The sequence below is a fragment of the Patagioenas fasciata genome, chromosome 17, assembly GCF_037038585.1.
Source record: "Patagioenas fasciata isolate bPatFas1 chromosome 17, bPatFas1.hap1, whole genome shotgun sequence".
Taxonomy (NCBI): Eukaryota; Metazoa; Chordata; class Aves; order Columbiformes; family Columbidae; genus Patagioenas; species Patagioenas fasciata.
In genome coordinates, this window is record NC_092536.1 from 4,791,623 (window position 1) to 4,807,981 (window position 16,359).

Sequence of the window (16,359 nt, forward strand, 5' to 3'; positions counted from 1 at the left end):
GAGATGGGTCAATGCGTTCCTTGAGACACAAGTCAAATAGAAACTGGTTCCATATGTGCTCTGTTACTTGCCAGATCAATAAAAGACATGCGGGTGACTATTTTACAAGGAGGGAGAAAAATTACAGAGCTATACAGAAAACCACAGATGTGGTGAAAGTAGGTTTGTGAGAAAGCCTTCAGCAGGCAATCGCTAACACTTATCTAATGAGCTCATCAAGAGTTACCAAGAGGTGGTTTGGTTAATTAGCTTTAGAGGGAGGGGAAAGGAAAAATAAAAGGCTTCAGAATAGGAAAAAGGTTATTTGATTTGGCAGAGAAATACATTAAAAATCAAAATCAGTGGCTGGGGACTGCTGAGATGTTACATTATTGTCAAAAGAATTCAGCTGACTCCAGCAGTGAAGGGAAACTCAGTCAAGCAGGACAGCTGGTGGTTTCTCTGAGCCAGGCACTTCTTCAGAACCAGACTGCACCAAGCCCCAGTTCATCGCTGCAGCAGTTTTAGAACAGGCTGAACAAGCCACCTCATTTGACTCTCAAAATTGCCACTTCATTTGACTCAAATATCAGAGTTTTTTCCAGAACTGGACCTAAACCCAATGCTCCTGTTTAAAAACCTTCCTCTCATGCTTGTAGCTCAGACAAATCCAAACCGAGAATTTGTGGGTTTCCAGAACAATTTATTTCTCTAAGTCAGGTCCTCTGATAGCGGTCGTGTATATGTTGTGATAAACCGACACGGAGAAGATTTAACAATTTCTTCATTTAATAAGTGATTTTCACTACATGGTATTGTACACTGTTATCTGTTCAAAAAAGATTAACAGTTTTTAAAAAACAAGATTCTGTGAGAGATTTATATAAACTGGTGATCAAGATCAATGCCTCTGGTTGGCTTATCAAGCTATTTTCTAGGTTTCTTTGTGAAACAAAGTCTTTAGGCTAAAATGCACAAAACCATTCAGGCCGATCTAGAACCATTTCCGTCACTTGCAGCTTTCTGACGCCACTGTAAAACCATCCACTTGAGCGAACATATGGAAACTGTACAAAGACGTGTTTACTTTTACCATGAATAGAATTAACAGCACAGCGTTTCTACTTGCTATTTCAAGTCCGGACTTCCTTTAATCTCCGAGAGGAGGGCGGGAATGCAAAGCCCTGCCAAACCAGCGTGGTGGGTCGCGTACAAACAGTTTTCTAAGCGAACTTTGGCTTCAGTAAAGAGACACAAACACTTAAAATAATGGCTTTTAATTGTCATTTTTCAGTATTCGGAGAGGGATGTGTGTCTGAATTAAATATACATCATACCAGTGATGCAAGGTTGAAGGTTATTCCTACTGTTGACAGCAATAAAACTAACTAAAAGAAAAGCAATCCCTTTAAAACAAATTTCAACGTAAAAAAGTTCACAGTGGTTTGTATAAACAGTATGTAATTTCCGACAGTAACAAATCTCTACTCTTGCAGCACACTAGTGCCCTCTTTAGATCCTAAAGAAGAAAACAAGCATTTACACTACTCATTGTACAGGTTCTGAAAGTCAGTTGTACAATTACCCATCATGACAGGAGAAGATGCTGCGGAGTGTACAGCTGTAACACCAAAAGGAAAACTTCCAGCTCTTCCTGGGAGGGAGAAAAGTCTTTCATTCGCTGTTACAACCAGCAAATGCCATTCATCAAATCAAAAGGAAAACCACAAAACACGTTATCTATTTTGAGCAAGCTGAACAGTACACATTACAGTTTTAAAAATGGAGGTTATATACTATGATACAAGTCCCAACAAGGCAGTGCCAAAGTGACTATTTCTTCGCTTGTTTTGTGATCATACCCCTGGGAGGTGTAACAGGTCTGCTGGAATTGGGTTTCTTTTTCTCTGCAGGTTTCAAAATCTGAAAAGATAGTTTAAGCCATTTAGCAAAACGTTTTCGCTTTCTTACCATCACTTAATTCACTAGTAAAGCACTACACAGCTCATCTGGACTAGTCATAAACACACCAAGAAATAAATCTGTTTTTTTCTCAGAGCTCCAACAGGGCTTAGAGCAGCTGATCTGTGAGGCCATGCCAACCGACACAGGCTAACGGCTGATAACTGTGCTCAGACGATTTAATTCCAGGGTAAAACAGTTCATCTGCTCACACGGGCAAGGGCTTATCACATTTCTGAAGGCATGAGTGCAAACACAGCCCTGTCTACATGTGGTCTCTGTAAAGACCTATTTGAAAAAAGCATGATGGTTCTGGAAAAGTAAAGTATTGATTTGAAATAGAGCAAATGTAAAGTGTGACTATACAAACAAGAAGGTAAAACCTTCAGATACCATACCTGAAAAGAGCACATTAGAGTTTCGTCCACACTCATCATGGCACCCGCATTATCAAATTCTCCACAGTAATTTGGGGCAGAAAAGAGAGTTACCAATTGCCTTTTTGCAAAAAACTCATATCCATCTTCAACAACCTTTAGAGAAAAAAGCAGAAATATTAGACTGGACATCATCTTGCCAAGGTGCAAAGCAGCTTAAACAGAACCAGCAGCCGAAAAAACCAGCAGATATTTAAAACTTGGCTGGACAAGATCCTCAGCAACTCAGGCTTATGCTGGTTTGTCCTGTGTTGAGTATGTGTGTGTAGGGTTGGATCAGATGATCACCTCAGGTCCCTCTGAACCTAAATTATTCTATGGCTTAATCTATAAAATTAAGATACCTGATGAGCTCGACATATGAGATCCAAATCATGTTTGTGAAGAAACTTAGCAACGACTTCAGCACCAAATGTGAAGGACACTCCTCTGTCGTTTTCACCCCATCCTAAGACATCCTTGTCAGGGTCAGACCAGAGGAGATCACAAAGGAGCCCCTGATCTGGTACATCAGTGGGGCGCATAATTCTCCTGATCTGTTCCATCGACTGAAGGTCTGGTGACAAGCCTGTTCAGAGTTAAGACACATGCAGTCCGCATTTCAGTCCAACTTCGTAAGACTGAGGTATTAATGCAAGACAAAAATAGCTTGTATTCAAACTGATTCACCACTGCAATTTTATGTAGTTCAATGGCAATGTTAACTGGCATTTTTTTAATCTAGCATTTGTTTTAAAGCTTTTGTAACAGAAGGTGAGTCACTTTCTAGAAGATTTTCTGGGAATAAGGCAAGCAAAGCCATTTTCACATTTTACAGGATTACAATAATCTCACTGTAATATTTTGCCAGTGTCTGTTAAAAGAGCCGTTAAGTAAAAGAGGCATTAATACTAGAAATTACAGGGTATGTTTATTTACATGATCAGGCCCTAGTAAGATGAAATACAATATCAAACAGACCTTGTACCATTTTTCACTGATATATCTTCCTGGGCAACTTTAATTACTTCCAAGCGATGAAACATTTAAGGTGTAATACGTATTTTATTACTTTGAAAAGTTGCATGAAGCAGGTATAACACAGCATAACAGCTGATTTCTACAAATGAAACAGCAAAGCCACTGCAGTGGACAGGGCTCTGAGTAACTTCATCTAGTGAAAGATGTCCCTGTCCACAGCTGGGGGATTCTGCTCGACCATCTTTAAAGGTGCCTTCCAATGCAAACCACTCTACGAAAATATGTTCTCAGAATGTACATAAAACTCATAGTAATAGAAGCCTAAACAGACCTACAAGGATTTTACACGCAAAAGGAGACACTATTAAATATGCTTTTTGGTAGAAAAGGAAAAGCAGATAATTCTGTCTGAATCTACAAAACTAATGGCTCAATGATTCACAAAACTGACACTAACCAAGCTCAGCCTTACCTCATACCTGAACCAAAGCAGAGAAAAATCCCTGAAGTTTTGAATCCTCAGCAACATAAACATGAAATTGCTATGACTGATATTACAGTACTAGAGTTTCTCAAATGTTAACTAAGGAACTGTTACTTACCCCCATGACAGCAGAATATTTTCTCATCCACAATAGCTGCAATAGGTAAACAGTTAAAACAGTCTGTGAAGGTTTTCCACAGCTTAATATTGTATCTTCTCTTACCTAGAAGACATTTTGGAGGAAAAACAGTCAATACGCTTTTCCAACACAACTACAATAAATGTATCATAGCTGCCTAAGTTACTAAGGCTTGCAAAAAGCATTAAAGTCTCTACACAGTTTATCTTCTCTGATATCCACTGACATTTTATTGCTTGCAACAAAGTTGCAAAGGTCTCTTTCAGTGTGGCAGAGTGCTCTGAAGATGGCACAAGCCCATTCAACAGAACGACATTACGCTGTTGGCAGCCAGACTTTCCAGGCCCAACTGCGCTTTGGAAAATCATCCCTTGGAGAATTTGATTAATTTCAGAAAGTTTTACCACTTGCTGCTTTCTTCAGGGGAAGACAGCAATTCTTGGAAAGCAGATTTTCTTTAAACTTCTACTAGTGCTTTACCACATGAAGTCTCTCTAAGCAAAGAAAAGGACTACAAAATGAAACCAAGGCAGTTTTGCTTTTCAAGGGACTCTCTCAACAGATATGAACCCTGAACATATTTGTGATATATGACTAAGCCTGTGATTAATCTCTGAGGAGTCAACTCCAAAATACCACATATCTTTGTATCCTCATTGCAGGAGAACAAGCCATGGCGAGTACATCTTGTAAGCTACAAGCCAAGTATGTTCCAACACAGAAGTCATGAGAATGCTTCAACGCACAATTAACAGTTTTATCTGGATTTATTAAGTCACACCCCTTGAAACATGAAAAAACGTTTCTACCTCACAGCAAAATTGCTTGTTATCTTAAGGAAAAGTCTATATATAGTCTCCATCACAATAGATCTTAACACACCCTGCAGTGACAGAGCTGGCACATTAACCGCACAGCAACACTGCCTTTGTTCAAAGGAGAAGGAACACTCACGATGCCAAAAAAAAAGGGGGGCATATTTCCTTATTAAAAGGCTGATGCACTGGTTCAAGTAACAAGTTTTGGAGCTGAAGCCACCTACTAAAAGAGCGAGTATCAGGTGCTCAATCCAAGTACGCATCACGTGAAGGTGTCACACTCGCTTTGCCCCATTTATGAAAGGAAATACTGATTTTGGCCAAAGCAACAGCACACAATACAGCAGGACTGCATCCAGAGAAGGGTGAAGTTTGTTTTTTTAACCTTACAAAGTTACAAGTATTTATATAAGTAGATTGCAAGCACTGTAACATAATCACAGTGAAGACCAGTCCATTCTCCAAGCTAAGTTCTAACATAAATATAAGTCATCATCACTCAGGTGAAAGAAACCGAGGAGAACTTTTGTAAAACACATCAAGTAAAATTCTCTCATCCCTCACTAGGTGACTTTACGAACTTTAACAATACGTACCAGTGGGAACTGTTTGTTAACTTCACGGCCAATAAATAAAACTGCCTGCTTGCATGCTGCTTTGTACTGTGAGTACCGGACTCCAATAGTATCAGGGCAAGTACACATTTCCCTTCCTAAAACAGACCCTGGGCCCCCCTGAAGTGTGCAAAGGGAATCGCAATTAGGAAAGAATCATCTGACACTGCAAGACTGGCACCTCCTACCCTGCTCTCCCAAGCCAAAGATGCACACGTCAGTATCACTTACATTCATCATAAAACCCATAAATTCTATTAATGCTGGCACATTCGTGGTTCCCTCTGAGGAGGAAAAAATTCTCTGGGTATTTAATTTTGTAGGCCAATAGAAGACAAATGGTTTCTAAAGACTGTTTTCCTCTGTCGACATAATCACCAAGGAACAGGTAGTTGCTTTCTGGTGGAAAACCTCCATATTCAAAGAGTCGCAACAAATCGTAGTACTGTCCATGGATGTCACCTGTAAAGAGTATTCAGAAATGACATGTAAGTGTCCCTTTGCTACATGCTTTCATTGATTCTAGAGAAAGAACAAATGAATGATGCTTCATAAACAGAAAAAGCTTGCAATTAGATATGGCCTACAACATACTTGAAAATCAGACTTTATGTTAGTGCATATAAAATTACTGCGTTCCAAAGTTTGACATCTATGTAATGCAATGCCTAACTGCACTAAGACGAAGTGAGTAGCTACTTAAAAATGTTGTGTGCAAAACAAAACCAAGATTCCAAGAAACCAATTCTGAGTGTTTAAGTGAAAATCTGACATCCAGTTAAATCTTTTACTTGACTAGTGGCTGTGAGATCAGGAACTTTTACCTCATTTTCGATATTTCCACTGAGCATTAGTAATATTGATGGAAAATTGACCACTTGGAGAATTTGCTTTCCTTTTACCATCTCTGGTATTTTCCTGAAACACTCAGGAATTCACATTCTAGCAGTGAAGTTGTATTGAAAATGAAATTGGTATTTCTGCCTTTGGTTTAAATCATGGTTTTGTTTCTGACAAGCAGAACACTAAATCATGGTTTTAGACTACCAATGTCATAAATATTGAAGAAGGTACTTCAATTTGATGTAAATCCCCAGTGTTAAGAGTAGGATAAAATATGGTTTGCTGGAAGCTTTTTCTAAAGTGCCTTTATGGAGGTTTTTATTTTTACATTTTTCATTCTTTTAGCATAGCTAGACATGTATATGTGTGCAAAGTGGGCACCACTGTGTACAAGTACAGTGAAACCACACTAGAAAGTAATTCCAAAAAAGAATATAAAAATTTAAGTTCCCAGCAGGATTTTAAAACATTGTCAAACCACAGCTCAACTCTGAATAGCAGCTACAATAAACTATTGTAGTTCTCCTTTGTTGCCCCTTGTTCCGCTGTGACCAGGCCAAGCATTACTTAATGGATACAAAAGCCCCTTTCCAAAACTTCATGTGAATCCCTTCCCCAAGAGACCTGGTGAAAGTGGACCAATTACTTTTTGGGTTTGGATTATTTTGGTCCCCACTCCCCACGCATCAAAACAGAAGTCACAGTACTCACCACATATTTTCAGCGGAGCTTCAAGTTCTAGTAAAATAGGCTGACTGAGAAAGATTTCTCTGGATTTCAAGCACAGACCTCTAATTTCATTCTCCTGAAGCTGGACATTTTTCCCTGGTTTTGATCCTCGCACTGTTGGAAGGAGTCAGAAGTCAGTTATCAAAATCAACAATATGCCCAGTGTTATTTTAAGAGCCTGACTAAATGCCACTGTAATACAGAACAGAATGAGAAGATAACAGGCCAATATCAGTCTGTTGAGGTGAAACTGCACTGCCACATCACCACAGAAAGGGTACTGTGTTCTGTTTCAGCTGTCTGTTACTTTCATTTAACAGAATTCATGGCTCAACACTTCCCCCGTTAAATGTCACATTTTAAATAGCATCGTTTTAGTTCTATTTAGTTATAAAACTCATCTTGGAGAATGCGACTGTTTATATATATATATATATATTTTTTTTTTTTAAATGAAGCAGTTATACACTTCTTCTCTGGAAAGCTATCTAAACTTGAGAAAAGGAAGCCTCCCATTTAATTATCAACATCATAGCTCAAATGTACAAGCTTCCCTAAACTCTCATTTAACCTTGCCCAAGGCAGTCTCTAAACAAGACTACAATACCAATAAATACTGTACTCCCCCATTCTACACCGCAGTTAGAAAACACAGAAGAAAACATATGATTAGAAGGTCAGAAGCATTTTTGGATCACAATGACAAAACAGCTTGCCTTACCACTGCCTTTGAGCACAGTAAAAGTCAAGCTAGTAGGAGATCCATCTCCCAGTCCCAGACCACTTCCCCCATACCAATCAGGGTTAGGATAAGACTACATAAAAACTTGTCATGGTGCCATTACCAGTAAAGCTTATTTTTATTTGGTGTCAAAACCAGTGCCAACATGGAGCACTGATAAAGCTGAAGAAAAAAACAAAACAAACAACCCTGTAGCAAATTCCATTAAGATTATGGAATAAGAGCAGTCATCTCCTGCAACATAACCCATTGGTTTAGCAGCATCAAAGTCGAATGACCTCAGATGCCTGGAAACACTCTGACAACACCTCCAGAAATGAAAACACTACACTAGTAATATTGCCTGGCTAGGCTGCTTACTGAGTACAACTCATATTGCACTGAGACTGAAGAATCTATGCTCTTATCCAAAAAGACTTGGTCTTTAGTTGCAAAAGCAAGCAACAAGCCCCAAACCCTTTCAAACCTAAGAACCTATGCAATATCATCTTCCTGAATTCCTAAATAACTTTTTAGGTACTATTTCAGTCTAATTCCCTTGATGCTGTTTAACCTCAGAGTGAGAAATCTGGGAGCTACAGATGACTCAAATCTCTGTATTGTCACTGTGGGCCTTGCACGGTATGAAATCCAGAAGTGAGAACTGCAGTAGGAAAGGCCGAGGGGGGTGGGCAGGGGACATGTTTTAGGAAGAGTAAAAACAACAATGGTTGCGTTCTGAAGGGTTTACAATTTCTCGTTAGCACAGAAGTTTCCTATTTTAGTGCAAGCCTCTGATCAAAAGCAGAGAACATTGTTGAGTCAGCATGCATCTTATCCAGAGAAAGAATAAAATAGTGACTCTGTAATATCCATCCACTCGACACAACCTCTACCGGCACTTAACAGTGTTGTTACCCAAACAGTTCTCTCCTGCACACTGACTCCCAGAGACCCCAGTCATGGTGGCAGAGGCTGCCCTGCAGAATCATTGACAATACACTAAAACACACCACCTTTCCTCAAACTAGCTTAAAAATTAAACTTTTGTTAAAGTGTATACTGACAGTGACATGAAGCTAACCGTAGGTCAAAAGTCTGATGTTATTTTTCAGGCAATCCACGCTCCTTTATTATTCACTGCATATGCGTTATCACCCAACACTGACATTACATGGCAACACTGGAATTACCACTGAACTTCATGTCTTCCATTAAAATATTAGAAGTAATGAAGCATATAAATGAAAGTTAAATCTTTGTCACAGCAGTTTATCACGCATGAGGCTTTTCATCCAGCCATTTTTTCATCTATACAGTAATTTTCCAAATGCTCTTGAGCAATGAGCAAGTTATTTTAAATGTCAAATATCCAGAAGCAATAAAAAACAGAAATGTACAGAATAAAGTGATGAGCTGGATGAATTATGTTATTTCCCTCCCTACTCTTAGATTCTACAATTCACCTTTGTTTCTGAGATAACAGAATTGACTTGTATTTAGTTTCTGAGCAGCCAAAAATCAAACTTTCCATGATTTGGTCTTGTTAGAAATTGCTAAAAAACAAACCCTGTATATCTCACATCCATAACTCTAAAAGTATAAAAAAAGTATACAGACTATGTAATGCACTTAGTCACTAAAGCTCATGAATAAAGCATATGGATTCATTTTTGCTGAAGATTAAATTAAACTCTGAAAACTGACTGTTTCAGATCGCTTCCTATGTTTCTCCAATATATTTTAAAGGAACCAGTATAATCTTCATGCAGTTTTAGTCATGTGCTTGCAGAAAACTTTGACAAGATAAAATGATGCCTCGTTGCAGTTCACAAACTCACTAGAGCACAGAAAAACAGGATAATTTGATGCAGTTCTGTAGCACGTTGCCTGCCAATGACATTTTGACCCTTTCTGTCCAACACGGAATCAGCATAGAAGAAACAAGAGTCTTCAATTTCTTCTAACATTGACCTATATATCCTGGAAAGCTGCAAAAACTATTTTTGGCTTCAGAAGAATCAAATATGCAGAAGCGCACGTTGGTTTGAGCAATCTATACTTTTCGTGCAAGGATTTTCTCATCCGCAATGAAAGACCTGGCAAAGAAACACAGGATATTCAGTCTGAATGACTTCTCAAAAGGTTCCTCTGATTGAGTCTTCAAGCTACTTAGTCCTGCTAAGAAAGGCAAAAATAATATACTATGAAAAATGTGTTGTGTTTACAGTTTCTTTTCTCTGCTTTGGAAAAAAACAAGGCAGCTTGTAGGGATCGGACAGTACGATACTAATTGGCAGCTTGGTCATAATGTCAAAAGAGCAGCTCAATAGTACTGTACATGCTTATTTGTTCTCTCAGTGCATAAAAAATAACCTCTCAGAAGTGACAGTCTGGAACTGACAGCAGAACAAGCTAAAGATTAATCAGTTGAGGAAAAAAGTCAGCCTATTTCAAATATTTTATTTATGCTGCACCATTTCCAGACAATAATATATCCCCATCCTCTTTTAGGCAGAGATGGTCTTGTTCTTAAAAATAATTTTTTGAAAATTTGAATTTCAGTGTCCAGTCTGGGCAGTTTTCTAACATGTAAAATCTTCTCCACTGTACGAGTTTTGGAAAAATAAGCTCTCCAGTGGATGGAAAAGACTCCAGAAAAAGATCCCTCCCTGGAGCTGGGATGATCTCTGCAGCGGTACTGACCTGAACATAGGTTCCAACTATTAAAATGAGTGTTGCTTTCCAAGACAAGGAGAAAAACTGCTGGGAGTTCAAACACTGCATGACGGCTAGAATAACTTTTATACATATTGTTGTGAAGGATAAACGACTCAAGAACTGTGGGATCTAGAACATACAGCAGTCAGGTGACCACATGCACATATAGTACAACAGACCTGTATACTACATCCCATCCAGCAGCATTTTCCAGTGCTCAGCTTGGTGTCACACAATCCTTTAATGAAGGCAAACGCTATGGCAAAACAGAGTATATTGCCTCATTCAAGGTTCGTATGAAAGGGATGGATACTTAGGAAAGTATTCAAAAATAACATTATATTAAAAGTGATCCAAACGTCTCATTTTCCTTCAGTACTACATAAAAGAAGCAACTGAAATGCTTTCAATTGAAGTGCTGGAATCAGGTTCACATGCAGAAAATGTTTTAAAGTAAAATAGACTATCAGCAGGTCAGTTCATTTTTCAGCTTATTAAATGCGTCTCCCAGGTTTACCATATTTTATGTTAAAATGTCTGCAATCCTAGAGACATGTCCAAAAATACTGCAAGTTGTTTTTAATCTTGTTTTTAGCAGTTCCTGATGACAGTTTCACATTCAGTTTTGTACCAAAGGCACAAAGGGAATAAATAAGTTGAAAGTGGTTGATGTAAAAAAAGGTTTTACTTTACTGCAGGCACAACTAACTTTGATCAGATTATTTCCAATTCAAAATTGAAACTGAAAAGCAACTCCTCAGGGCCCAAGCTGGCAAAAAGAAAAAAGTTCTAGTCTACTTTTAATACGACAAAAGTTCACAGCAGCATTATCAAACAGAAGATTCTGCATGACTGCGAAATTTTCATATTGCAACATACTTTAACCCTGGAAAGAGCTATACAGCAACAGGTACTCATGCCGATCAGAAATACTCAGAGATGACAAATTTCTCCATTTTACTGACTGGGCAAACACAGAAATTAACTGACTTATTTCAATGCACATCAGTGACAGGAATCTAATCCTCATCTTCCAAGTGCAGAGCTCCTATTTCCCATTATTAGAAACTGCTGCAACACAGCAGGAAGCTATTAACATTAAACTACACAAACTATGGAAAATTATATGGTTTCAGGTCAACAAGTGCTGCTTGTCTATTAGAAACTTTATCACAGTATGTCAACTAATCAACAAGTGAAATCTGACCACATTTCAGATTAACATCTGTCAGAATCAGAGACTTAGATAAGTATATGAAGCTACACAGCCAACAGCTCTTCAGACCCTATCAATGCTGTATTTAGCAGAATGGTGAAAGAAAAAATTAGAGAACCAAATTCCTATGAAATCATTTTTGTTGCCAGCAAAAGTTTATCCATAGTCTTCGGATCAACTATTTTTAATAACTGGATGATCCTCTTTCCCCACTTAAAGTAAATTAGAGATAATTTCTCCTTCACAGCTATAAAACATACCTTACCGGGAATAGAAATCTGGGGGTGTATAAACAGGAAAGTTTGAGGACTTAGAGTCTTTTTGCTGATTTTAGTGCACTAGCCAGGATTCCAGCTTTCAGAATGGCTACCACCATTCTAGCCTCATGTGGCTTTAACCAGAGTAGCCTCCATTCATCTCTTAGTTTTCCCTCAATAGCACTTGCAGGGGCTGCAGTACAGAAAAGACATTCAGAAACAGACATCAACTCAGGTTCCACTTACACATGTTGAAATTGTGCTATTTTACCCTGTTATTTATCACTACCATGGTAAGACTAGTACATTTCAATCTTGTTTTCTACATATTTACTCTGAGCTCCGTTCTGCAAAAATGCACTAGATGAAGGAAAAAGATAAAGGGCTCAAGTTATAGAACAACATCTGACTTGACAAGGCAAGGAAGCAATGCTTACACTCGGGGAATCTCAGGATTTGTCACTCATTCTTTGCCCAGAGCTGAGCAGGAATTCTGCCATTTCCTGGATCCTCTTCCATGACCACAAGGATGCCACTGATTTTTCATCTTGCAGGGAGCTTTTCTAGCATCTTCTTGTCTACTGGCAGTTCTGACTTAACAGACACGCACAGCCGCAAGCTCAGAATCATGAAGTTACTGCTTACAAACCTCCTAGGAGAGAAATTTGCTCTCATGCATGCCCCTTCTTATTCCTTAGTGAAGTGAGTTAGTTCCATAAATATTCAAGCTGTTACCTACTACCAAGGACACTTAGGAAACATTTAAATGCTCAGTGCAGGATATTGTCATTTAGTATACTTTAGAAGCCTTATTCTTGTGAAAATTTTTGTTAGTACAGTTATTAAAAGTGACAAAATTAGACAGCCTGTACTCATAAAATTGCTCCTAGCAGAACACAACCATCATTAGTAAAGAAGGCAACAAATACAAATTCAATTATAGCAAAAAAAAAAAAAAATCAGTACATTCAATGTTTTCATAGAATGGTTTTCCAAGGTTGAGAACAATGTTACAGAAAAATGTTTTTGTGACATTTCAACGCCAAAAGGCTCTGTACTATAAACAGTCGGATCAAGACTCTTCAAGTATTTGTCTTAGAATTAGAAGCTGAATATATACTTTCAGGCCTTTTAAAGAACAAATTAATAATTTCAGCTAACTAGCCTAATGTGTGCGGGAGAATATCAACTACTTGGGGAAAAAGAATAATGTAATCTGATCAGTCAGGATAGAAAAGAATAAAACCCCCTCAAAAATCCATTATTAATACCCCATATTAAGAACAAAAGCGAGACTAATTTATTATTCACTCTTTAACCATTCTACCTCAGCCATTTGACTAGATTCACTACTCATGTAGATCTCGGTCTCTTCCACCAGGGCAATGCTAAGGCATGTTATAAAACACAAATACCTGCTTAAATGTATTTTCTCATTGAATTGACATATTGCATGAAGTATTTCCTTAATACTTTGGTTTATTACCTTTAAAAAGAAAGGGGCAATGACCCCTGTTCACATCCTTTGCATTTTACTAGCAAAATCACCAAATGTTAACTGCTACAAAAATATTTAAGTATACAGTTTAAAGATGGCTGTAATGAAATACCAAATTGCTCTAAAAATTAAAGCTTGCATAAGGATTTGGGCAATTTAGTTTGTGAGTAAACTGATTAAAGAGATTTTGGAGTGTTTTCATACTTGAGTGTGATTTTAATCTGTGTGCAACCTTGTCTGTAAAGGATATCACTTGAGACAGAGTTCTGGTGCAGACAGAACTAATATAACTAATATTATATAACTAATATAGTTATAGATATATTAGTTATATATAGTTATACAGTTATATATATATTATACATATAAGAGATATATATGAGTTATCTATATATATAACTAATATTATACAGTTGCTCTACCAGAATCGCACTGAAAAATAATTTCTCATTTGCTCCAAATCTAAATAGGATGAGAATTCTTACACATACTTCAGATGTTTTTCCCTCCATTTAATACCATGCCAACCTCCACTTTGGAAATTCAGTCCTGTCATCCACACAGTTGGACCTTTATCATTTCAGGGAAAGGATGAGTGAAGAAAATTTTAAACAACTGAAGAGAACGGCATTTGCAAAGTAAATCGCAAAACTTAGTTCTTTATCAAAAGTGCAGCATTTGCTAAAATACAGTATCATCTTCCCTTTCTGGAAAAAAAGAAAGTATAAAAATGACAGACTGCCACAAAGGTCAATCACTACTCTGCCTTGAAAAGATATTTATAACAGACAATTAATAAGCAACAAAAAAGCACTAGCACAGGTCACTAACACTGGCAATTGTTTTAAATATTGAAAGACAATCATTGCCTCAAGGAATTCAAAATCCCAGTTGAAATGTCAATGAAGGAAAAAAAAATTAATTTCAGTTCTGGCAGCTGATGCAACCTCAGGTAACATCTTTAGCTGCATGGACCACCTTTTAAAAGATCTTGTCAATAAGCCTTCTGAAGCCTGATTTATGAACTCTCATCTTCTCCAAGTGTACAATACTGATATAAGCTGAATAAGAACATAACATACTGATGTAGTACTTCTTACTACTTTTTGAAACTTTAATCGTTCAAAAATCATTCAGGTCTCTTTCTAGGATTATCATATTCCATGTTTTTAAGAACTTACACTTTGAGGAAATCGCAATAGCTACACTAGGGAAAATCAAGTACAAATTGTAACTAATACCTGCAGTAAAACTGAGCATGTATTAATATGTCACCAAACATACAACATACAGGATCCGACATCTACAAATTGTACTACTGGACTTTCAGGAAAATCCTGGTCTAAATTTACAAAGGGAAGCCTTTAAATAATTGAAACCAGGGCAGTTTAAATTGGTAACAGGCAAAACCCAAAACGGATCAAAGGAAAAGCCCTATTTACTTTTACTTATTCTAGTTCAATAATCCCCTAGCACATCTATAGGGTTTTTAACTCCAAATTATGTCCAGAGTAGCATTATTGTTCCTCTGACCTTTTACTATCCAAGACATTACACAAGCAGCATCTTGTAAGAGGGGTGTAATACAGCTGAAAGACATTTCTTCACCATTTGTCTCAACATCTCAGACGACTTTGTGCCAAATGGAAAAAAGTTAAATCCCTGACCAAGCTCTTCAAGCACAAGTCCTGATGAGATGCCTGTTCTGACATACGTGAAATAAAGCTTCCTTCTCTGAATAATTATCACTTTCTTTGATGCCTGGAAGAATATTTGGCATTGGCTACTTTGCAGCCTTTTGCCTTAAGAAAGATCAGTCGACAACTGTAGCCCCGCACTGATCCCTGCAACCAAAGGGATGATGCTGAAGACACCCCTCCGACTTCCAGCTTTTCCTTTGATTCAGAAACTCCCCTGCAACTCTTTGCAACCCAAAGCACTCACACCACAAGACAATAAGCCCTTCCACAGACTGCCTGAAACACCAAACCCCAACCCTCTATTCACACCTAAAAAAGCCACCATATGTTACGAATTAGGAGCCAAAATCCTCCAGCAGGGCTAATACAAGCGGCTCATCAAAGCTAAAACCACCATAACCCGAAGTTTCCTCCCGACTTGCTGAAAAGCTGCCCCAAGACTCTTTAAACACGCCAGGTCTCCCCAGAGCCCGGCCAAGCAGACCCCATGTGCACGTGTGGAAGAGAAAAAGCCATTTTTTTTTAAAACACTTTCCTACGAAAATAATACTAAATTAAGCATCTCCGTAGAGGAGGAGAAGGGCGGCAGGCGGCCGGTCCCAGCACCGGCCCGGGAGCGACGAGGGGCTCAGAGGGCACCAACAGCTCGGGAACACACGGGCTGAGCTCAGGACGCAAAAGTTGGGGCCGAAGGGCTGAGCCGCCCGGGGCGGTGGAGGAGACGAGCCCCGGGGAGGACAAAGCGCCTCGGCGCCCCCTCCATGTCGGTCCCCCCGGGCGGGCGGGACGCGGCGCAGCCCCCGGCGTTGCCTGGGGCGGGAGCGCGGAGGCGCCGCACGGGCACCGGCTCGGCCGCCACCCACCCCACGGCCACCCGCCCCGCGCCTTCCCGGCCCTCACCCTCCAGCAGCCGTTGGATGATGCTGTCGATGTTGAGTTTGTCTATATCCGCCATCGCCTCTCAGCGGCCGGGCGGACCCCTCCCCGCGGCACCCCTCCCTCCGATCGCTGCTTGGCCGGCCCGACTTCTCTCTTCGTTCTGTCTCGTTTTTCCCCTTCCTTCTCTCCTCCCCGCTCGCCTTCTTCCCTCTCTCTCTTCCCCCCCGCCCCCCCCTCGGCCGCCGGTCTCAGCAGAGACCCAGCACTGAACAAAATGGCCGCCGTCTCCTCAGCGAGCTCGACCAGCGCATGGATACTACGAGCGCGAGGCGGCTCACCGGAAACCCTTTATAGGGCGGGCGGGAAGAGTGGGGCGGAGACGCACTTCTCGTCTCGCGGAAT

At 39.4% G+C, this 16,359-nt stretch overlaps 1 protein-coding gene across 1 annotated transcript; it reads right to left on the reverse strand.

The window, feature by feature from the left end:
* Window positions 1–750: 750 nt before the first annotated feature.
* Window positions 751–16,156, reverse strand: PPP1CC (protein phosphatase 1 catalytic subunit gamma). The gene is made up of 7 exons (XM_065851486.2): window positions 15,979–16,156; window positions 6,948–7,079; window positions 5,625–5,855; window positions 3,941–4,045; window positions 2,723–2,946; window positions 2,340–2,474; window positions 751–1,902 (listed from the first exon to the last, which is right to left on the reverse strand). Exons 1-7 carry the CDS (start codon window positions 16,031–16,033, stop codon window positions 1,813–1,815), a joined length of 972 nt encoding a protein of 323 aa, XP_065707558.1. The 5' UTR covers window positions 16,034–16,156; the 3' UTR covers window positions 751–1,812.
* Between the last annotated feature and the right edge of the window lie 203 nt (window positions 16,157–16,359).